This window comes from Prosopis cineraria, unplaced genomic scaffold, assembly GCF_029017545.1.
Source record: "Prosopis cineraria cultivar Desert tree isolate PC_DT_omini unplaced genomic scaffold, ASM2901754v1 PC2, whole genome shotgun sequence".
In the NCBI taxonomy this organism is placed as follows: Eukaryota; Viridiplantae; Streptophyta; class Magnoliopsida; order Fabales; family Fabaceae; genus Prosopis; species Prosopis cineraria.
In genome coordinates this window covers 13,370,753-13,395,647 of record NW_026555333.1, presented here as the reverse complement: position 1 = coordinate 13,395,647, position 24,895 = coordinate 13,370,753, and the positions used below count along the sequence as shown (strand labels likewise).

Here is a 24,895-nt window from a genome sequence, read left to right as displayed (position 1 = left end):
CTATTTAGGGTGATCTAGGTATTCTTAAAGAACTTCATTCAGATATATAGCTATTGACACTAATTTCATTTATAAATAATAATACACCATAAAGTTGGACACTTAAAAATACAACAACTCTCTTTTCTCATTTTAAAACAATTAAGGTGTCCAAACTCCAACTAAAAATGCCAATAGCCTATAACACTATTTAGACTAGGGCTAAAAGACTTAAGATAACCTATACAATGCACCAAAACAAACACATATAGCACATTTTATAATTTCAATCCTCAACACTACTATCATCAAAAAGTAAAATGGCGAGGCAATTAACATAAAATTCATAACATAATTATCTACAGCCATTAAAATAATCAATAGCTTACTTGCATTAGTATTTAAGCCTTATTTAGACATTTACAGCCCATACAATATAGCTTGGGGTATTAAATACAACCAAATAACAACAACAGTATGTAATAGTGCAAGTAATTAAAATAATGTTCCTAATTAGCAATAGCATGCTAATTACACATAATTCAAAAAGTAAACTAAGGCATTATAGTAGGAATAAAATATCTTAAGCCTCAGAAGCTTTTTCTTGTATGGTCACAAGCCAAAGCTTGAAAATGTTAAATAAAGGGTGGATACAATTACTCGGTAATTAAGGTATGCAAAGTGGGCAGTTATAACGCTATTCATTATCATTTAACATAAATCAATGCAATGTATGATTCAAACAAACCACCAAATCTCAATCATTGTTAACTACATCTATGGACTACAAATATGCAAGAGCTAAACCCATGTGATTGAGCTAGTCTAATCTCACCAATCATAAGGAGTATTAAGCCAGGGTCTCATACTTAATCTTGGACCATGGATTCTTCCACCTCTAACATCAGAGTATTGCAAAACCCTATTGCCAACTTCGCTAGTTGGGGTTTAAGAGCCTATTTCTACCTTCGCTAGGTGGGATTTAAGGGTATAATCAATAACCAAATACTAAGGCCTTACAGTATTAGTGTAATCTATGTGGATCCCAATAACTAATCTCCTATTAAGGTAAACTCCTACCAATAACATGATCATGCAATTAATACTCATGCCAATTCACATTGCATAGTATGATATCATCAGCATGTTTGTATTTACTATTATCTAATAAGATTCAAAGTGTCTAAATTATCATTTCAGTATTTAACAATCATATCAATAAACAAAGACCTACTTGCATATTTTTGAATGAAAATAATAAATAATTTCATATATTTATAACAATAGAAAACCTAGTTTCAAGTTCACAAACACTCACAATTACTTAACAAGCAATAATATAAAAAAGATTTTTTTTAGTTACCTCAAACTTTTGAAAACTCAAAGGTTGCCCTCTATTATCACTTGCTTTTGAACTAACACAAGCTCTCTGGTACTTCGCGAGGTTAGTCTATACATAGCATTAACCATAATCACCAATAATCATCGAAATTAATACTTTCAACTTCTAAATATCATACTTGAATAACCAATTTTTCAACATAAGCTAAATCTCACATCCAACTAGTTTATTCAACTCTCATTAACTTTATTTGGCTCCCAATAGCTTAAATAATAGCTAATATAACACCAAAAACTCAAAAATCATCCTTTAGAGGCTAAGGGTTTCTCTAAATCATATAAATTTGAATTTAATGACCAAACCACTAATACTAATTGTTCTATAAGCAAAAACTAACTTTCAACAACTTCATTTAACCCTATTAATTTGGCCATAAACATTCCATTACTCAAAATCAACCAAATGGCTAGATTGAAGAGAAATTTAGAAGAACAGAGCTATAAGGGAAGAGGAAGGATAAGAAACTTATCTCTAGTGATTACAAGCTTAAAATGCCTTAAAAAGATTGGAAATCATGTGTCCTAGCAGAGCTCCACACTACTCCTTCAACCCGCTCTCTCTTTCTCTCTATTTTTCTTCTTTTTTGAGTACTTAAAACATGCTTATAATGTTTTGACTACGAACGGTTATCCCTATTATAATCATGATCAAAGGCACTTATTCAGATTTACTCCCTTTGTCTACAATTGTGATTGGTTATCTCTAGTGAAGGACTCAACAATGAGCGGTTGTTAATAGAGAGCATATTCCTCTTTTAGAGATGCTCAACCACAAACAATAGTCTCTTGATAGGTCATGTCCATGGATGGTTATGGATAGAAACTCAAATTCTCCCTTAAATTCACTCTTAAACCCTAAATCTTGCTCCCTATCACTCCTATTCCATTCTTACTTTGTTTAATATTCCTAATTGCCCTTGGTTAATTTAATTTAATTTGGGAATTACAATTTAGTAAATTACAATATACAAATTACTAGGAGGATTAAAATTGCCAAATAATATCCTAATTGGAATTGAAATTACTTAAAATAGCTACTGTCAAAGAAAAAATTCCCTTTCTCTCCCAACTTTTCTAGATTTATTATTAAAGTTTGATCCATGCTTTGATTTTTTTGTAATGGATTGCTAGGTTTAATTTTTAATGAACTTATATTTTTCTAATGGCGAACACATTTAATGAATCAAAATTTGTGGTGAATTCATTAAAAATCAAACCCTATAATTATTGCAGAAATCAAAATTTAAAAATAAACATGAAAAGAATGGGAGGAGAAAGGGATTTCCCTACCTTCAACAATAGCTGTTGTGAGCCCAAAATCAAAGATACTGAGTAGAGGCAACAAAGATAATGGAAGACAAAGACAAAGAAGGTGCTAGAAACTAAAGACAAGAGGAGGAAGGGCAGTGATGACAATGACAAAGCTGTGGGTGGTAGCAATAAGGGCGTGATGAAGATCTAAGAATGAGAATATCAAATTGATACATATCACCTTCAAAGATTGAATCTTGTTCTCGATGGTAGAGGTCAAAGATGCTGTTAGAGACAGAGATTATCAGAGATCACAAAACCTTCTGTACATCAAGTAATCTCAATTCTACTTAGGATATTATCTATCAATTTTAATCCACCTAGTAATTGTGTATCCACATCACTACCCACGTGCATGCTCAATTAGCCCCCAACTCATCAAAGTTAACAGTGTTATAGCAGTTTGTACCTTTAAGAATAGATGCCCGTAACGGAAGGGAAAGGGTCCTCTCCTCTTCCCTTTCCATATCCTCTTTATAATTTTTAATCATTAGATCAAAATTTAGATGGTTTAGATTTAATGTTCTGTAAAATATTTTGTTTTGTTATGTTTTTGTTATATTTTTTAATTGTTCATATTAAATGTTAAAATCCTAAATTTTATTATTCATATATTTTTTATAATTTAACATTTTAATAATAATTTTATAGAAAATCAAATGTAAACTATTTAAATCATGATCTAATGGTTAAAAAAGGAAAAGAAGGGAAGAAGATGGGAAAAGAAAAGGAGAGAATTCTTACCCGTAAAGAATAAACTATAAGGGTTTGATTAAAAGAAAATAAGAAATAGCTATCTGATTTAAAATTGAGGCAAACTCTAAGGACCTATTGATTAATTTTCCATAATATTTTGGTGTGAAGTGTAGAAAAAAATGTTTTCACATTTTGGTATGTCATGAAAATGATAAGCCCTATCTAGTCCTCAAGTTGGTTTTTTTTTTTTTTCCTTTGAAGGATTTTTTTGTTATCAAAATACCCTAAAATTGAAGAAATTTTTTGGACCTTACACGTCAAGCAACGTGTCCCCGCCTTCACCTTTCAGCTGCCATAACCACAGCCAATACATGTCGCTGCACATCAATGTGATTCTTCTTCAGTTTCGCCCTCGACCACGCTTCACCCAGTGGCTGATATACTGTTATGGTGCGCCCTTTTATTTAATTTAATAATTAAAAATTAGCTATTCAAAATTGCAGACCAATCATGGTAAACAAAGTGGAATCGAAAGAAACCGCTGTTGTATGAGACTGGCACTCGTACAAAATTGAGAATGGCTTTCTTCCCAAGTGGGTTTTTTTTTTTTTGTGGGATAAAAGGGAAATTTTTTTTTCCAAAGTCATATACTTTAATGAAAAAATGATAATTAGATCTCAAGACAATAAATTAATAATAGTTAAGTCTCCAATAAAATATTTTTATAAAATAAATTGTAAATATCAATTAAAACATTCATAAACAAGAATTTAAATTACAAATTAATTATTATATTTAGAATTTAAATATCATATTTACAATTAAAACTTTTCAATTTATAATTGTTTGAATCAATAATTACAACTGATATTTTAAAAAAAAATTATTGAAAACCTAACTGTTATTAATTTTTTTTAAAAAAATTTAACTGTCATTCTTTCAACTTAAATTCCTTAATATGGAGTTCATTGTGCCTCTGACATGACACCCTATCGTAACAATCTAATGCCATATCTGTCTCCGGATCATGCCTTCATGTAATCATATTTCAATTAATCAATTCATTGATTTTTGAACAAGGATAGATCTAGAAATTGATACATGAGAGGCCAGAAATAAAAGATTACAAGAAAGTGGGGCCATAAAGTGATTTTGCACTTGTTTTACAAATAAAATTAAGAATAAATTGGCCCCTTCGCCGATAAAAATTTTGTAAACCAACAATATGGACTAAATTTTTAAAATTTTAAAAGTATGATCAGTTTATATTAATATACAAAAAATTTATTATTAAAAATTTAAACATTCATAAAGAATTTATTATTAATATATAAAATATATCATTAATAAATACAATAAATCGATCATAATACACAATATAATAAATATTAGGTCGGTTAATTGATCGTATAACGTAAATTATATCTGCAAAAGCCTCTAAAATTAAACATATTTTAATTTCAAAGAAAATTTATATCATGGGGCAAGCACTCCTTCCTGTAGCTTGTTCCCCTTGTATTTGTCCTTGTTCCTAAACTTCTCCCCTTGACATTTGTCAGCGTGACTCTATTACATGTAACAAACTTATAAAAATTATATATTCGTATTATTTATAAATTAGGACAACCGCATCATATTTTCGTTTTTCGTTTTAGCCGATAACATTTTGGTTTATTATGAGCTTTATATTGATATTGATATTATCATACCCACTCCCTGTAGTGTACAGGGACGGATTTGAGGAGGCAAGCAGCATTTTCACAAGTTTTTTCGTAAAAGTCACTTAATTTTTTATTTAAAAAATTGCTAAAATTAATTATAGCCCCCACGATTATATAATTTTGTATTTTGACCCTCCACACAATTGTTTCTCGGTCCGTCCTGCCCTTGTAAAAGAATGCGTTTTCTCTGACCCGGACGTCCTTTGTTGTTTTCCCGTCAATTACGCATTGTCTGTTCAATAAGCTTTGATGGCTAAGACAAAATCAATAACCCTGGTATTGATCGGAAATCCTAGAATTAAACTAGCTTGGAAATTTGAATATATGAGACCGTACTCTTCAAAACTACTATTGTGTTCGTCTATGTTTTGAAAATTTTGAGATGATAAATGAATATTAAAAAATACATTGAGCGAACCAAGCCCCTAAGTGAGTGTCTTACATATATAAAATATAACCAGAAAGCCCTATTATTGTAAGTGAGTGTCTCTTGTATATAAAACCTAACTAAAAATTTTCTTCTTGTTTGTTGCTGCCGCCACCGTCATTTCTATTACAAGAAATAGATGTCACTAATGACAGATATTTTCTCCTTCAAGATATTGAGAGCAATGTTTTGAAACTTAAATCGGACATTGAATTGAAAAAAACAATGGGTCGCAGTTTTCATGGACTAATCGGTTAGACCGATGGTCGAACCGGTTACATAAAAATTAAATAAAAAATAAAATTTATTTGTGTAATTATATAAATAAAACATTAATTTGTTAATGGTGCTTGGGACCTCAACCCCAAAAGCTAGATACTTGAATCATTGGAGGTAGAGGTAGAGACATGTCAGTACAAGTTTCTGATCTTAAAGGAAAATGTTGGAGCTGGAGGCGTACTGTCATGTCATGTCTCACAAGCTTTCGATCTCAATATTAAAGGTTAGATATTTAGAGCTGGAGGTAAATATTGGAGGAGAAGTTAAAGATTGAGTTTGGGCCATGAAGGAGAGATTAAAGAAGAGAAGAAAAGAAAGAATTAGTAATTAGAGAAGATAAATTGTGAATCTAAATAACATAGCTTAATTTTTTTTAAATTTTTTTGGCTTTGAATCAGGTTGACCCGGGTTGACTCGGGTTCGGTTCTCGGGTCAAAGCCAGTTCTCTCAAAACTGGCCGGTTCAACTTGGGTCAAATGCCAGATTGGTTCAATTGGTTAAATCGGACCATTTTTTTCAGCGGGTGGCGGTTGGACCGGTCGGACCGTCCGGTCTGATCCGATTTTAACAACATTGATTGAGAGCAAATAATAGACCATTTTGATTAAATTGCTACATATACAGAAGTTGGTATTTGAATCATCAACAGCTCAAGTGATAAGAGCATCGTTAATATAAATTTTATAATTTATATTGATATTAGCATCTTAAATATTAAATAAAATAATCACTATCCAAATTCAATATTTTTTGTATTAACTTAGTCCCATATAATAAATAAACAATCTTCAATAAACCAAACATATTTTTGCAGCAATTTATGATCTATTCATTTGATTTATATAGTTAGGAATACAACAGGTACTGTTACCTTAAAATGGGGTAAAGTTCAAAAAGGACAAGGCAATCATGAAAATGGAAGAATCTAAGAGAATAGAAGGATACTCTAATACACACACATTAAACTCAACATCACATTTTAATTTAAAAATTACTTATATAAAAAGGAGAGGGGTCTCTTCATTTTTTTCCCTCCCTTTCCCTCCACTTCCCTTATCTCTACCATTTAAATTATTTTATTAAATAATTTTTTTAAATAATAAAATTAATGAATGGTCGGGATGGAAGAAGTGGAGGAAAATGAAGAGAAAATAAGTGGAGAGACCCCTCTCTCTATATAAAACTGAATTCAAGTTATTTTGATGTGAAGCTTTTTTTGATATCAAATTAAGTCTACCTGTGCCTTGTAATTGGTATCTTCATTACCTCTCACCTTGAGCACGAGTCAATTATTAATGGCGCAGATTTGTTCTGCAAGTGCAAATCTGCAATATTGATGATGCCAGGCAATTGCCCAACTCAATTGTCTGATACGAGCGAAGATCACATATGATGAAAACTAGCTAGGAACGCTGCTTGAAATCTCAAGACAATGAATTTGTACATGTTTGGATAGGTTTCATAATCAATTCTACAAACCTAAAACCTTGGTTTTGGGAGAAAACAAGAAAAGAAAAGAAAACCCAAACACCCCATTTTGTTCACAAATAAATTTTACTCCCACAACTCCGTTTTGCATGAAGCTACCCTCACCTACTTCTGATTATTGATTATATATATTGGAGCTATTATGAGTTGTCAGATCTTATACCTTCCCAAGTAAAACCGTGGCCTGTCAAAATGAGTTATTATCATTATTCTCTCTCGTTTACTCGTGCTCTTCTTTATTTTTCACTTTATTCATATTTTATTTTCTTTTTTTATATTTATTTATGAACATTTTTGCTTTCGGTGCTTTCAGTTTTGTTTTTCCTTCAACGAAATGTATTTAAAAATTGTGATTTTATTTTTATTCAATTGTCTATTTTTCATCAAAATTTATTGTTTATTTTTTATCAACATACTAAATGGATCGTTATTATATACTCCCTTTAGTTTTAGTTAAAAGGAGAAAATTAGAAACTGAATAAATTTTTGAAGAGTTAATAGATTTTTAGAGTTTCAATAAAATGTGTTAAAAGTAACTTATAAATAAGATAAGATAAAATATATTTTATTTGTTAAATAGATAAAAACATTTACTAATATTATATGTAATTTTATCAATATTTACATTTTAAAACTCATGTATTTTATTGTAATTTATGCGTCTAAAATTAATTAAATATTGATTAAAATGTCCAAACATTATCAATTTTATCAAAATTAATTTTAAAAAATAATATCCAAACATAATTATATCATCACTTAATCAATATCTAAAATTAATCATATTAATTAATTCTTTTCCTAATCAATTATATATGACGATGTCCAAACAACTCTTGGTAGGCTCTCATACACTATATTTTGTGTTAATTGCAATTTATTATACACATTAAATCTATTCACATTTGATATTCTAACATGTGTGTTATAAATATTTTTTAGAAAAATTATATACAGTTCTTATGGAATAAATTTATTTATAAATAAGTTTCATAAAATTTAGAAGTTACAACTAGGTTCTTTAGGACCTCAATTATGAAAAAAAAATAAAAATCTCAATCATTTATGCACGTTAACCTGCATCAACTCCAACTATCACACATGGGAGGAGAAATTCTCAAGGAGAAGAAAAAACTTACCCACATACTATACAGCTAATAGATGAACTTATATATAAAAGCTTAAAAAGAAATAAGACAGATGAAAAGAGAAGGAGAAGAAAGAGAAGGAGGAGAAGGACAAGGAGAAGGACACAAACTAGAAGAAGAGCATGAAGAAGAGAAGAGGAGGAACACAAAAAAACGAATAGAGGCAAGAACACACAAAAATGGCTCTGCATTGAGGTTTAAGATTTTTGTTTTATTTGAGGGCAATTTAATCATTTCTTTTAATTCCCTAATGACAAAAAAATTTCATGACACTCTGAGAGCATTATACTATTTTATGGAATCAATATATCATTTACCTGATTTAAATAAATTTTTTTATCATTTTTTCAAAATAGATCTCTTCCATCCCAAATAATATTGATATAATCTTAGAAGAGAAGTATACCGTGAAAGCATTGGGAGGAAAAACTGGTGAGAAGAGAACTTTCACTTTCTTTAATTATCTATTAATTCAGATTTAAGTCATGTCAAGTTTAAAAATTAAAATATTTAAAAAAAAATCTTGTTCAAATGAAACCAAATGTCTTTGCGTCGCCGACTGTAGGGTAGAGGACAAAAACGGTGCTTAATTAATTGCTCATTGATAATATAAAAAGAAAAACGAAACATGTGTATGAAAACAAGAATAAATTATAGGAAATTAAAAATTTGCAAACAGATGTCAAATAAGAAAATTGGATGTTTTTTTATTCCTATTCACACAATAATAGACCTATCAATTAGAGTTAGTCTTTAAGGGATCTAAACAGGTTAATTTTATTAAGTTTGATTATATTTTAAATTTTATTTTGGTTAGTTTAACCCTAACCTTGGCCCTATATTTTTTATTTTTTAATGTAAAAATTAAAAAATATTTAAAATCCCAAAAAATTATTATACATAATATTAAGTCTAAAAAAATAAGTTTAAGTCAATACACATAACATTAAATTTAAGTCTAATAAAATAATAATAATATCACAAAATCAACACCAATAACAATGAAATTTTACTAGCATCTTCAGTTAAATTTTAATGATTTTTATTGTCATCAACATTAATATAATTTCATCATTCTTCTTGTGAAACCTCATCAGTGACAAAGACATTAATTTTTTTTATATATTTCTTCTTCATCCTCGTAAAATAAGGCTAGGATTTTAAAATTAAAATAGTATTTATTTTTTTAATATTAAAAATTTTAAAAAATTATAAAATAATTTAAAAGGGCCAGCCAAAAATGTTATTTTATATTATAAAATAGTGACTCAGCTTTAAATTTTTTCAAGTTTAAAAAGGTCAACTCGACGAGCTTTTGCCTTAATTGATGGCTCTACATATTAAACTTCAATATTCACCTATCAAATTTCTATATTCATAAACAAAAAAAAAAAAAAACTTGTGAGCCTCGTTGGCAAATACTTGAGTTGATTTTCAATTTTATTGTTTTATATTTTTATATTATAAAATTATACTAACTCACTTATAAACTCAAACTAATTAAATTCATAAGTTAACTTTCTAAATTTATCAATTTTATATTTTTATTTTATAAAATCGTATTAACTTATTTATAAACTTGAATTAGATACAAACTTGATTAAGTTCAATAAACTTCTTAATTTTTTATCAAGTTGAGTAAGTTAAGTATATACGATGTAGAACTCAATCATAAAAATGGTAGGACCTACTTCAAAGAGAAATAAAACTAAAAAATAATATTAATAAAAAAATAAATACCAAAAATAAATTATTCTATTTTAAAATTTGTATGTTGACTGTTGAGTATGATGATCTATCAATATAGATATATTTAATTTCAATTATCTATCTTTGAAATATATTTAAATCAAATTATAATAATATTTTTTATTTTAATTATTTAATTATATATTTTTAGTATATATTTATTAATAGAGACAAACCCTCACAAATTTACAATTCAAGTTTATATTTCTATCATGAGTTTATTTAACCTTGACAAGCTTGCTTGTGAGTGATTATTATTTTTAATTTGAGACCAGCATATATTTCTCCATTTAATTTTCATAATTTGTCTTGTAATAAATGTAAGAATACATAGATACAATCAAACTTGTCCTATCCATGAACATACAACCAGCATTCAGGAAGGGGTAAGATGCGAGCGGTGGGGTGTTTTGGAGCAAATTAAGTCTGGAGTTTTGTTCAGACTCACAACAAAACAAACACAATTTGTGGCCTCTTTTGATTTTCACTTTTAAAATCCATCAATTTTATCACATTTTGTTAGCTTCCATTCTTTATTATAAAATTATAGAAAAACCATAATTTTAAGTCCCTATATTTTATTTACATTTTACTGTTAGTCTCTATATTTTTTTTGAATGTTTTTTGTCTTTGTACTTTTTTTTATTATTTTAGGTTCCTTCATAAACAAAATATAGAATCTTTGAAAGGACCTAAAATAATAAACAAAATATAAAAACTTGAAATAATATTATTTAAAAAGTTATAATGTACTAATTTCCAACATAAACATTTGTTGCGCTGATGCCTTGTCTGAAATGCAGGGTTTTTAATTTTTTGTTTCTTGCATTTCTTTTCTTAGATTTTGAACCCATGGCCCATGTTCACACTGGCCCACTCTTACCACCTAATCTAACCCACATGTGCCTCGTCTCTTTTTTTTTTTTTTTTTGAGAGTGAGCTTGTATCGACTATCGAGTTAGACACATTCCTACCATTTTTTTAAGTAACCAATTTGCTCACCCACCAAATATTAATTTTATTTTATTGTCTTAGACATCAACCACTTTTCCTGGCAAGAAAGGACCAACCAAAAAAAAAAAAAAAGACATCAACCACTTTTCTGAAAATTTCATTAGGATTTGGATGGAGAACTATGAACTCTGTTAAGTATGAAGACCTACCTTTGTTTTAAGTTCCTTCTTGGATAGCATTCACCAATCCCTTGCTAATTTTTCTGTCAATAAAAAATGTGGAAAAATAAATACACAAACTCTAGATATTAATGACGGTGAGTAAATTTTTTAGACATTAGTGACATATTTATAATTTAATAAAATTAATAATTTTCATTATAATAATCAAATACCTCTTAAAAGGGTTTTTAGAGAGCGTATAATTGGCGTTTTGCCGTTGTCCTCCTTTCAAATAAAATCATAATGGGCTGGCCCAGCCATTGTCATGATTGAGTCATATTTGTTGCTAAAGATCCTTGAATTCCTTTGTAAATGAACCATCCACATGTCTGCCGTCCTAAGATTATAATGGATTTTGTTCATGTTGATTAAATTAAAATGACTCATCGAAAGCCTGGCTCTCAACTTCATTCATGAAGAATATTTCCAAGCCTTGACAATGGTGAGGAATAAGGTGAGGAATATTTTTAAGTGTGGATGAGACAAGAGTGTTTTCAAAAAGTCAGAGTATAGAAATATAAGTTGACCCATCCAATTGAACTAGTGAATTATTAAATTAATGATATGACTAATTTAATAAAATATTTTGTTTATAACTAGTTTGATCATGATTTAATTATAATTTTGATCAGTAATCCTTAAATTAATATTTTAATTAATTTAATAACTAGTCTAATTGCCAGTACCTTACAAAACACCATATGATTTTCTTTGCATTTTTATGTCCCATAATATAACGCCAAAAAAATAAATGTTCCTCCGATGGCTACAAATGTACGGCCATTTAAAGCTTTGATATCTTAAAAATTTATTTATTTATTTTGGGTCAGGATATCTTTGAAGTTTTTTTTTTTTTTGATAAGGGATATCTTTGAAGTTTCTTGTAAACGTTTCGACACATCATTTGGAAACGGAATCCATTTATACAGGTCAGCGCACCACAAGACCAAAAAGTTTGAAAGGCCCTGCTTCATGAGCCCAAATTGTTTATGGACTCTTAGATGGCCCATGCAGATCCATTCATTATCCTGTCTATTCTGAAGCAAATCATATTTGAATTTGAGTTCAGAATAAAAAAGAAAAACTTCTTATCCAAAAAAAAAAGAAAGAAAAGGGTAAACTTGCTTTAATCCAATTTTGGAGGCCCGCCAACCATTGCTGAAATCAGAGCATTATCATCAAGGGCCTAAGAATTTCCTGTACTTATGTAAGGTATTTCAGACATTTTTTATACTGATTAAGAAAAGTTGTTGGATTATTTTATTTTAACAGACATCTCAACATTTTAATCACTTCGTCTTGACCATAATATAATTTGTTTTCTAAAATTTTTTCTTAATCCAGGATATAGAGCATTAGATATTTATTATAAATATATATTTTTTAATTATACTTTTACTTTATTAAGTAATTAAAGAGGATATTTTGAAAGATATATTTATTACACTCAAGATTATATGAAGAAGATGTAGAAATTTTTTTAAAAAAATCAAGAGTATTATCAATTTTCAAAAATATAAAGTAGTTAACAATAATTTATATTGTGCTTTGAAAGGAGTATACCCTTATTAGTTAATTAATGGGATGGAGTCATTTTACTTCGTTCAACCTTATAATATATTGGCTCAAGTTACAAGAAAGTTATTAAAATTGTAGAGGTAAAAAAAAAATAGAACATTATTTGATATTCTAATTAAGCACCTTATAATTTAGATTAGATTAGCTTTTATTTTTCAAAGGTATTTTATACAAGTGATTAAAGGAAGATTTTATTCATAAGTCACTTTAAATATGTTTCACTATAATTGAGAAAAATTTTAAAACTCATTAATTTTATTTAAAAATTTAATAAACTTTCAATTTTGATCATGTTAGACATTCATATTTTAATATTTTTCTTGCCAAAAAAGAAGTTGTTTTATTAATATTAAAACACATAATACACAAACCATAGCCTAAAAAAAAAAAAAACTCTAAAAAAACCTGATATGCAACATAATACACTGAAATTTTATACAAGAAACCTAGAAAAGGAATACAACCTAAAAGTAAAAGTGTAAAACAATAAACAAGAAGAAAGCCCGTAACTAAATAGAAATCAATTGATGCCATCACAAATAGTACAACAAATGGTGCATCTCAAGTATTCGCCCCTCCCACCAGTTAAATCATCTAGCAACACATCGGATAAGAGAGCTGGTGCTGTCTTTGGCCACCCATTGGGCTCCATCCCCCTTCTAGTAAATGTATCAGCGTCACTATTTCATTGGCGACCTGTATAACATCCTAAAAACTAAGGCCTTAGTAAGATTTGAGTATCCAAGAATTAGAGAGTTGATTGGCGGTCTTAGTATCCTTTAAGATAAGGTGTTGACCTTAGGGTTAAGGCTAAATGATAGCAAGAGGGACCTAAATTGTGACACTTACCTAAGTGAGTGGGTGAGCTCACTAGGGCAAGAAGTGCAGGACTCGTTGAGACAAGCAATGTGTTTCAAGAAAATTATAAATAGACATTTCAACCAAAACCAAAAACAAAAAATCACTTTCAAACACTTCAAAGGTGCAATTTCTAGGTCCTTGCTACTAAGGTTAGCCTTTAGTGACATGAGAAGTTTGAATTTAGTTAAATTTCAATAAGGTAAGTCTTCCAGGATCAACTACACCTTTTAAGTCTCTGTTTTACAGATCTAATGTATGAGATCATTGCCCTAGGCTTAGATCTTATATTTTAATTCTTAAAATTCATCCATCTGAGTCTAAAAAAATAGAGTTCTAATTAGTTCAATTATTTATATAAAATCTATTTGTAGTGTGAGTTCATCTTAAGAACTATCGGGATATGAGTATACTAGAACTCAAGAGTGAAAGGTTGAATCTTTACTTTTTCAAAGGTTTGAGATAACTAAGAATTTAAGTTGATACATAGTATAGTCTCTAACATTGCCTGGGAAATTATTTACGTTATTTAACTTACTAAAACTATGAGTTGTGTAATATCCTCCTCCTTCTAATCCCATAATTAAAATCAAATTCCAAATAATTAGGGAAAAGGATTATAGTAATTAATAAAATATCAAGTTTTCAATGGTTAGCAAAATGGAGACCCTAAGTTTACAAAACTAAAATCATTTTTAAAGTTTTACAATTAAAAAATTAGAGTTTACAAATATGCAGAAGCATGAGATCATGACATGTGTAAGTGCACTTGTTTTAGAATTTGAAACAAGAGAATTTTTGAAAAAAATTGAGACATACGCCATGGCTCGTTGAACATGCACCGCGGTGTGTTTGTTTTTATAACACGCGCCGCGACTCATGGCACCATGCATCGCGGTGCAATTGCATGAATTTTGACAGTAATTTCTACTATCAATTTAACAGCATTTAGGGCAACTTTTGATGCGTCTTAAATTTCCATCCGACGCTCGATTGACGGAAAATAAGTGTTTATAGAAAGTTTTTTTTGAGCTCTAACTAATGGCATTGGTTTCAGATTCAAATTCCTTCTAAAACAAAAATTGGACACACCTTTTAAAACTTATACTTTTACAACAATTATTACAAAACCAAGTGTCCAAACTAAATATCAAAAGCCAAAAGTCGTTAACACTAATTTGATCACATACAAATCATTAAGACTAACTTGTGTAATGCACCATATCAAATGAAATACTCACAAATCAAATTTTTACTATTCAACCCCTTAATCTTAAAAACATACAAGGGAGAGTTTACCATAATTTTTATCAAGTACTTTAGATCATCTCATAATATACTCTACTCTTACTTACATAAGTATTTTGATCCTATCACAATAACAGATATTATCAAATTACTCCCTAAAGCTAAAAAAACATTTACAATTTATAATTCACATAATTCAAATAAGGATCAATTGAGAATTCCTAATTGACAATTGAAATTGTCATACAAATAAAAATACTCAAAATAAAGAGGCCTACTATAATAGGATTACGGTCCTAAGTCTTTAAGTGTTTCCCTTTATCCACACCTCTTGAGCTATTCCCTGTAATATTAAAGATAGCAGGATGAGTATAATCATTCAGTAACTAAGGTCCGACTAACTTATACTAATGCATATCAATTAGTTTAAAATGTAAGTGGTAATTAATATCAATACTTTAAACCATGTAAAACATTTGAGAATTTATGTTCACATTTTAAAGCATAATAGTACATACTTGGGAAATAAAACTTTTCAACAATCTTCACATCCCAAAAAGTTTGTCACACAATACAATCACACATATTCAGGAGTAATTATCACTCAGTTCATAATTATCATTATCAAAGTCACAACACAAACAACCATGTGTCCTTTACTCATTACATGCATGATCACACCTTCCTTATATTGTCCTTATTTTTTTGATACGAAACTGTAGGCTATAACATAATGAGATAGTCTATATTTCATGACTTCCCTAGCCTAAACACTTGTGAGGGGATTACCCAGCCAAGACGCACCTAACTCACTTATTGAATACAGTTTCTCTTATTTCTCATACTATGGGGTGTCATACACCCCAGACTAGGCTCCTTATTAAACCGGTGGATAGCTAACTAAGTTTGAGTCCCTTATTGAACTAGTGAAACAGTCCCTCATTGAACAAGTAGGATAATATAAATATAATCAATCTGGTAAACCATCACATGGATGGCCTTACCACATGGATTTCATCATCTACTCTTTTTTCTAGGTGAACTCCCACCTCTCAAGATCATGCAATGCACATTCATGTCATAATTCACACTTTATATAATTCATAGAACTTTACATTATCAATTTTATTGAAATTTTATCATTACAGAAATCATTGGACTTCTTAAATACATTTTCTTAGAACTTCAAACTAAATAAGTCATTGAACTCTAATTTCACAATCATTGTACTTTAAACTTTTAAAATCATTGAACTCCATTATGTTAAACATTATTAAGCTTCTCATAAACAAAAATTCATGTTATTTCTCAAATTACAAAGTCATTGAACTCCAATAACATAATACGAAAATTCATCGATATTGTTTTCAAAGAATTTCACATCACAAAGCATAAAACTTACAAATTTGATCTAGTGAATTTTATAACAAATCAAGCCATACGCATTTCATTTTAATTTACACATTTCAATGATCAATCATAAATTCATAAACTAATAAACACACAAAAACATAAGATAGAATTCTTCTAGTTACCTTAAACTTTTGAGAGGTTAAATGTTTCACTCCTCAATTACTCACTCTTAAAGCTTCAAAGAAGCTTGAATGATGCCAATGGTAGTTATTCTACAAGCATTTACCATGCAAAACATCAAAACCTGGCTATTTTTCACTAACATTTCATCATTTCTTAATACTCAATACCTATAAGGCTTCTTAACTTCCTTTAACTTTCATTAATAACATTGAACTCTTAAATGATCATTAATGAAACTATATTGTTTCCAATCATCATATTTATGAGAATTTTGGATATTTAATGTCCTCCAACTACCAATCATTAATACTAAGTTTACTTAGCTCACTTTACTCTCATTAACTCTATTTAAGTTAATGGGTTCAGACCCATAGCTTCTATGGACTAAAAATTATCATTACCAAACCTAACTTTTACCATCAAGAAAATGGAAGAAGAGAGAAAGATTTAAGTAAGGAAGCTTACCTTTAATGTTTATGAGCTCTAAATTATTCCTATAAATCAGTTTCTTCAAGCCCTAGCTTAGCTCTTTAGTCTCTCTCTCAGTTCCCTTTGTTTTCTCTTCTCTTTTGCTTTAGTTTTGTGACTTAATACAGTAAAAATTTAACCATGTGCTGCGACGGATGCACAATACACCACGGCGAATGGCACAGAGAGCCAAGTGTGTTGTTACACATGCACCATAATGGCCTATCCATAAGCCGTGGCACATGGCATAAAATCACTTTCTTTATAAATTATTCCTTTTTCATTCCCAAGTAACCCAATTCTCCTTCAGACCCACGTTTAAAACTAAAATTGAGACGAAACATACTCGTTAAGCCTCTCTAGCTATACACCTCACTAATACATTTAATTAGCCTATTTGACCTTAATTAATTTAATTTAAAATTAAAGATCTTACAAGTTGTATTTGAGTTATGAAATCTAAATTTGAATGTGATATGTTGATTTTGTGAGATGATATTAAGATGATACGAGTATATATAGCATGTTTATGTATTATCTAGAGTATTAATAACTAACTATATACATGATGAAATGCTATACATTATGAGTCTGACCATGTATGTGAACTTTAAAATGAGAACCTGCTCTAAAATATTTGCATATGTAAATTTGATGATCTAGATGCATGCATAAAGGTGGGAGTTTAATTGTTGGGGAGTTGTAAATATTATGAAAAATATATGGTCTACCTTATAGAGGTCACCTCTCAATAGTGATTTATATGAATATATATATACATATGTGCTTAGCTTTATTGCTTAGATTGGCAGTGTTTGTCTCATTGCTTGGATTGGCAGTGTTGGTTAGACATATCATGACATACTGAAGTTTGAGTAAGGGAAACCATGGTCTAAGCTAGGGTGAGGAAACCTTTGGCTGAGTAACCCTTTCTAAGTTGGAGACCAAAACTGGCCTAACAGTATATATATTAGAGCTACAGTGACTTGCCCATGAGTTCAGTCGAAGGTGATAAGGATGTTATAAGGGAGATTTGAGCAAGTTTACATAATAATTTTAAAGTCAAGGATTTAGGGGTTTTGAAATATTTTTTAAGGTAGTAAGGTGCCTAATAAACTTAAAGGAAAGTTTTATCGTACTGCTATCAGACCGGCAATGTTATATAGTAGTGAATGCTGGGCTCTAACGGGACAGCAAGAGCATAAAGTCGGAGTAGCAGAGATGAGAATGTTACGATGGATGTGCGGACATACACGTAAAGATAAAATTCGAAATGAGCACATACGTGAAAAAGTGAGGGTGGCACCTATTGAGGAAAAAATGGTAGAAAATCGGTTGAGATGGTTTGGGCATGTACAAAGAAGACCAAGGGAGGCACCAGTGAGAAGAGTGGAACATATAACTTTGAGTCCGATTAAGAGAGGTAGAGGAAGGCCTAAGAGAACACTCTTGGAAGTTGTTGAACGTGATCTCTTAATTAATAATATTTCTAAAAGCTTAATAAATGATAGAGCAAAATGGCGTCTTGCAATCCATGTAGCCGACCCCACCTAGTGGGATAAAGGCTTGTTGTTGTTGTTGTTGTTGTTGTTGAAATATTTTTTAAGGTTGGAAGTGGCTAAGTCTAATAAAGGAATTGTGTTAATCAAAGGAAGTTTGTTTGAGATTTAGTTTCAAACACTGTTAGTTTGAATGGTGCTAAACCTATATCTACCCTAATGGAATAAAATTTACATTTAACTTGTGATATAACAAAAGGAAAGAAGACGAAGAAGAAAGTTAAGAAAGAAAAGGCTGATTACTTTTTGACAAACCTTAAACCTTATAGGAAGTTAATTAGTAGGCTATTGTAGTTAGTTCATGCAAAAGCCAAAGAAATCTCATATGGATGCAGCAATGATGGCAGTTTGATATCTTGAAGGGAGTCTAAGATTGGGAATTTTGTTGTCTTCAATTGGCAAGATAAATTTAGCGTGTTTTTATTACTCTGATTGGGGGACATGTTTTGATTCCATGTGCTCAGTTGTTGGATATATAGTTAAAATTGGAGATTCACTCATCTCTTGGAAGTCCAAGAAGCAAAATATTATCTCGAAGTCTTCAGCTGAAGCTGAATACCATGCTTTGGCAATTGTGACAGTAGAAGTGACATGGATTGCTAGTTTATTGTCTGATATGGGTGTTCAAAAATTAACCCTAGCTAATATGTAATTTGAGAGCAAAGTAGCAATCCACATGGCAACTAATCTGGTATTCCATAAATAGACCAAGCACATTTAGATTTATTGCCATTTTATGCGTGAAAAGTTGTGGCACAAATTAGTTAATTTGCAGCATGTGAGGTCTCACAATCAATAGGCAGATTCACTAACCAAAGCACTTGAGAGTGATGTTTTTAGAAACATGTTAGTCAAGTTGAGAATCTTTGATTTATACGACTCTAATTTGAAGGGGAAGGATTGAGTCATGTTAGATATTATTTGATCTGTATTGTTTGGCCCACTTTGTTAGGTCTACTTCCGTCCATGTATAATCATTGTACGAGTGTCTTTGTGTATAAATAGGTTGAGTCGTCTCTTGTATGGTTTATTTACAAATGTTATTATTGTTCAATAATGAAATGGTTTAGAGTTTCTGACTCAAATAATGAATCCAATACAGAGCCATACACGAACGTTTTATTTACCCACAGAAATGAATTAAAAAAAGGACATTTAGGTGGTCAAGTTGTCATAAAAGAAGCAAGAAAACCACAAACTCCAGGGTTGGGAGCATGATAGGGCGCTTTATTAATTAATGATGAGATTAAGAATAAAGAAGATATCAAAATCAAAAGACGCGGGTGGGTTTGTTCGGTTGTGCGTGTGTGAAGTGTGAGGACGAGAGAGAGAGAGAGAGAGAGAGAGAGAGAGAGAGGCAACAGTGGAAGACTGAGTCAGCAATATTCTGATTGGATCGTCCTCCCAACTTGGAAAGGTCAAGTTGGTCAAAAAAAAAAAAAAAAAAAAGAACACTTGGAAAGGTCAAATTTAAAGATCATTATGCGGATGCCACCATCATACTCTATTCTGCTAATTCCCATGTAAATATATTCTTATTGGAAACTGAATCAATTTCCATTTCATCCTCTCTCTTTCTTAATTTATTCATCACTATCCCCTCCCTCTCTAGCTAGAGTTTTAATATGCTTTTGCATCCAATTGAATTAAGCCTTCTTACCTTTGCTCTGATGAAAATTGTTGACACCTCAATGTTTTTTTCTTTTAAGGCTGTAAACTTTGTTCACAGTGAGCATTTTTAGAACCATCCACTGATAGGATAGAGAATATATCTAAAAAATCTCGCTATACGCGATTGAATTGTCTCTCTAAATCATGTTTTCAGAGAAGTTATCTGCTGTATAAACTTGCCTCACCACAATTACAAATAACACTAGGATCTTTAATTTTCCTGTATTACAGTCTCATATGGTCCTTTTTGCACTGCCGGGTTTTGTTATCAAAAGAAGAATTATTACTTTAGGTGGGGAGAAAGTTAAGAAGAAAGAAAAATGAAGGGAAAGGAGGGAAAAACTCTCCATTCTTAGACTTTCCTTTTAAATATTTATAATTATTATACATGAGAATGATTGTGCTCGGATCGTATTTCGGATTCCAAGCTGCCACCTTCTCAAAACTAAAATTCTTCACGCAACAGGTCGGCCGGCCACAATCTCAGAGAAGAATCATAGACTGAAACAGGATAAAAAATAAGTCAACGTCAACTCTCAAATGAAAGTTAATCTTAACATTAGATGGTCAAGTTTTTCATACCCAAGCAAGGAGGGTATCTTTTTTTTTTTGGTTAAAATAAAAAAAAATAATCGTTAACTTTTCTTACCATAATAAAATAATCAAATTTGTGTTGTACTGTGTATTAAAGGCAATGAATTTGTTCGCTTTAAAAATGCAATCTTTAAGGGGCATTAATTGAATTGATGCGTTGTTCAGAGCCTTTGGCTTCGCAATTCGCATCCAACGGCTCAAGAGAAAGCTTACGCACGGGAGCGATGAGAGCGCGTAAAGTTGAAGCCGAGTGAAAGTGGAAGTGGGCTCCATATGTACGAAGCGAATTTTAGTTTCATTTCAATTTCATTTGCATTTCATTTCGGGGAAGATAATCACGAACGACTAGAAAACAAAACAAACGCTCTGAGAGGAGCCTGTGGGGCCCGCGCGTGTTGAATAATTGACTTTGACCTTCACAGAAACAGCTACGAAGAGAGGAAAAATCACACTTTCCTCTCTTCTTCATCGCTGTGGGCGGGCTGAGAGGATAAAAGGGTGGAGGCTCCTCTCTTTCCTCTTCATTCTCTCAATCGAGGTCTTCTCGATTTCCCACCATCAACAAAAACAAGAGCAAAAGGAAGAAACACTCTGATTTTACTCTTAGCACAGAGAGGTATGTTGTATTCTGGAGCAAGTTTTAGTTCTTGGTGTTTTGATAGGTTATGTTGTTTGAGTTTTCGTGTTCTGGTTTGATCTGGGTCGATGTTGATGATTTCCGAGAAAGGTTGTTCTGGGTGGGTACCAGGAATGAGCTTTGTGGGTCTGATTGTTGATATAAGTTTGAAACTGTTATTTGAAATTTTGTTGTAGGGTTGCTGCTTTCGTCCTTTTTCTTTCTACGATGTTTTAAAATTTTCTTATCAGAATTCTTGTAGAAAGTAGGTATTGCTGGACCAAGTTGTTAGCGTGGGTTGTTGACGATTTTGTTAAGGTTATGTTCTGACTTTTCGTTTTCATAATGGAATTCTAGTGTAGGTTTGTTCTCGGTTGGGTTGGTGAGAAAAATATAGCACAAGAATTGTTAGCCTATAAAATTCGTTTAATATGTTCATCAGGATGTTATCTTGCAGTGCATCCCTCAATATTTGAAAACCTAGGTCCTTCAGATGCCTATGGAAAGTTTTCTTTTTAACGTCTTGTCTAACTTGGGTATTCTGTTTTTTTTTCCCTGTCATTTTTTTGTTGGCCGAATGCCTAACACGGGTATTCAATCATTTACTTGTAAGGAGATGACGTTTTGAATAAAGTGGCTTATTGAGTTTATGCTGTTCGATTATGCAGGAATTTGATATGTGTGGTGGCTCAAAAACTAAACTTTCTCCCTCTACTAACGATATGGAAATTCGGAAGCAGAATCGCGATGTTCTCTGTAACATCTCAAGTTTGCTTGAGCTGTCTGCAACCGATGATCTCAAAACTTTCAGAAGGGAAGTAGAAGAGAAGGGTTCTGATGTGAACGAGGAAAGCTTTTGGTATGGAAGAAGAATCGGATCAAAGAAGATGGGATTGGAAAAGAGGACGCCTCTCATGGTTGCTTCTTTATTTGGAAGCACCGAGGTGCTGAAGTATATTATTGAAACTGGCAGAGTTGATGTGAACCGGGCCTGTGGTTCTGATAAGGTCACAGCTCTTCATTGCGCTGTTGCTGGTGGCTCTGAATCCTCGCTGCAGATTGTTAAGCTCTTGCTTGACGCAAAGGCAGATCCTGACTGCCTTGATGCTAGCGGAAATAAGCCTGTTAATTTGATTGCTCCTGCCTTTAGTCCTTCATCCAACTCACGAAGGAAGGCGATGGAGTCCTTGCTGAGAGGCGATGGATTACTTCAAATTATTGAACAGGAGGCTGAGCCACAGAAATCTACAGCTCTGTCTTTATTATCGAAAGAAGCAGCAGAGAAGAAAGAATATCCTGTTGATATATCTTTGCCTGACATAAACAATGGTATATATGGAACGGATGAGTTCAGGATGTACAGTTTCAAGGTGAAGCCGTGTTCAAGGGCATACTCCCATGACTGGACTGAGTGTCCATTTGTTCATCCTGGGGAGAATGCAAGGAGGAGGGACCCACGAAAGTATCCTTACAGCTGCGTTCCTTGCCCAGAGTTCCGCAAAGGAAGCTGCCCCAAGGGGGATGCCTGTGAGTATGCTCATGGTGTTTTTGAATCATGGCTCCATCCTGCTCAATACCGAACGAGGCTTTGCAAGGATGAGACTGGATGCTCACGGAAAGTTTGCTTCTTTGCTCACAAACCTGAGGAGTTACGCCCTGTTTATGTTTCCACTGGGTCAGCAATGCCTTCACCAAAATCCTTTTCGGCTAGTGCACTTGACACAACTGTTATGAGCCCATTAGCTCTTAGCTCCTCTTCTTTGCCAATGTCAACTGTTTCGACACCACCCCTGTCTCCTTTGGCTGCTTCGTCTCCCAAGAGTGGAAGCTTGTGGCAGAACAAAATAAACCTCACCCCGCCATCCTTGCAGCTGCCAGGCAGCCGGCTGAAGGCTGCCTTAAGTGCTAGGGATCTTGATTTGGAAATGGAACTGCTTGGGCTAGAAAGTCAGGCTAACCAGCAGCAGCAACAGTTGATAGAAGAGATAGCTCGACTCTCTTCCCCATCTTTCCGGAGCAAAGAATACAGTAGGATAGGTGATTTGAAGCCAACTAACCTTGATGACCTTCTGGGATCTGTTGATCCTTCTGTTCTTTCTCAAATTCATGGACTATCAGCACAACCTTCAATGCCTACTCAACTGCAATCTCCAAATGGGCTTCAGATGCACCAAAACATGAACCACCTTCGTGCAAGCTATCCCACCAACCTTCCTTCCTCACCGGCAAGGAATTCCTTGGGTTTAGGGTTTGACTCATCGTCAGCTGTGGCAGCAGCAGTGATGAACTCCAGATCTGCAGCCTTCGCAAAGCGAAGTCAAAGTTTTATTGATCGTGGAGCGATATCGCCCCTCCATTTTGGCCAATCTGCAGCTTCCAACACCGCTTGCAGGGTTTCCTCTACACTTTCAGATTGGAGATCCCCTGATGGGAAATTGGATTGGGGCATGAATGGAGACGAGCTGAACAAACTGAAGAAATCTGCTTCTTTTGGGTTCAGAAACAATGGAAACACTAACACAACCTCGGCACGGTCTGAAAATTTTGAGCCGGACGTGTCGTGGGTCAATTCGCTAGTTAAAGATGTCCCCCCTGAGAAGCAGCAGCAATTTGATCCCAGTAGAGAGAGGCTTTCGCCGTGGGTGGAGCAGCTGTATAGAGAACACGAGCAGATTGTTGCATAAGCAATGGCTGCTATGGCGACACTCCTTGATTATTCTGACGAAGTTTATTTATTTATTTATTTATTATTATTTTGAATTTTTATAACTATTCCACTTTACATAGAGAATAGTCAGAGATAGGACAAGGAGTGCTGCAAAGTACAAAACCCTGTTTAATCCAGATATTTGGAAGGAAGAGTAGCAACATTCTCCTGTAATTGTATTATCTGATCATTTCTCCTTTTCTGGGAGTCTGGTATCATCTTTAGCATGGAAAATTTTATCGTCGCTAAAGGAGCATGTCTCTTTTATGCACATCTGTGCAAGTACAACTTATGAAATCTTTGTCCTTTTCAGTTAAGTATGAAATTGTCATTTATTTCTCCTACTGCTTCTGAAACTTAATGCTGCGCTACGATTCCGTAAGAAGATGAAGATAAACACCAGATCATGGCGTATAGATTAAGCTACGTAACGGGGTGCGTTGGAAGAACGATGGACGATATGAGTCACTAGGGTGTAGGCTTATGCGTCAAGAAAGATGCCTAGTCTTTGATTGAAGCAAATGGTTTTGAACGTTGCGTTTGAGACAGCTGGAAGCTGATACATTGATTGAGCGATTAAGTATCAAGTGATTTTTTCTCAATCATATAAAAATGTCATTTCTTCCAATTGATTGAGCGATTAAGTATCAAATGATTTTTTCTCAATCTTATAAAAATACCATTTC

At 32.1% G+C, this 24,895-nt stretch overlaps 1 protein-coding gene across 1 annotated transcript; it reads left to right on the top strand.

The window, feature by feature from the left end:
• The first annotated feature begins 21,344 nt into the window (after nucleotides 1–21,344).
• On the top strand, nucleotides 21,345–24,526 carry LOC129301832 (zinc finger CCCH domain-containing protein 29-like). The gene is made up of 2 exons (XM_054940438.1): nucleotides 21,345–21,502; nucleotides 22,171–24,526. Exon 2 carries the CDS (start codon nucleotides 22,180–22,182, stop codon nucleotides 24,184–24,186), a length of 2,007 nt encoding a protein of 668 aa, XP_054796413.1. The 5' UTR covers nucleotides 21,345–21,502; nucleotides 22,171–22,179; the 3' UTR covers nucleotides 24,187–24,526.
• Nucleotides 24,527–24,895: the final 369 nt, after the last annotated feature.

Bases quoted from the DNA above. Each gene is read 5' to 3' on its own strand.
- LOC129301832 (XM_054940438.1), top strand. From the start codon at position 22,180: ATGTGTGGTGGCTCAAAAACTAAACTTTCTCCCTCTACTAACGATATG.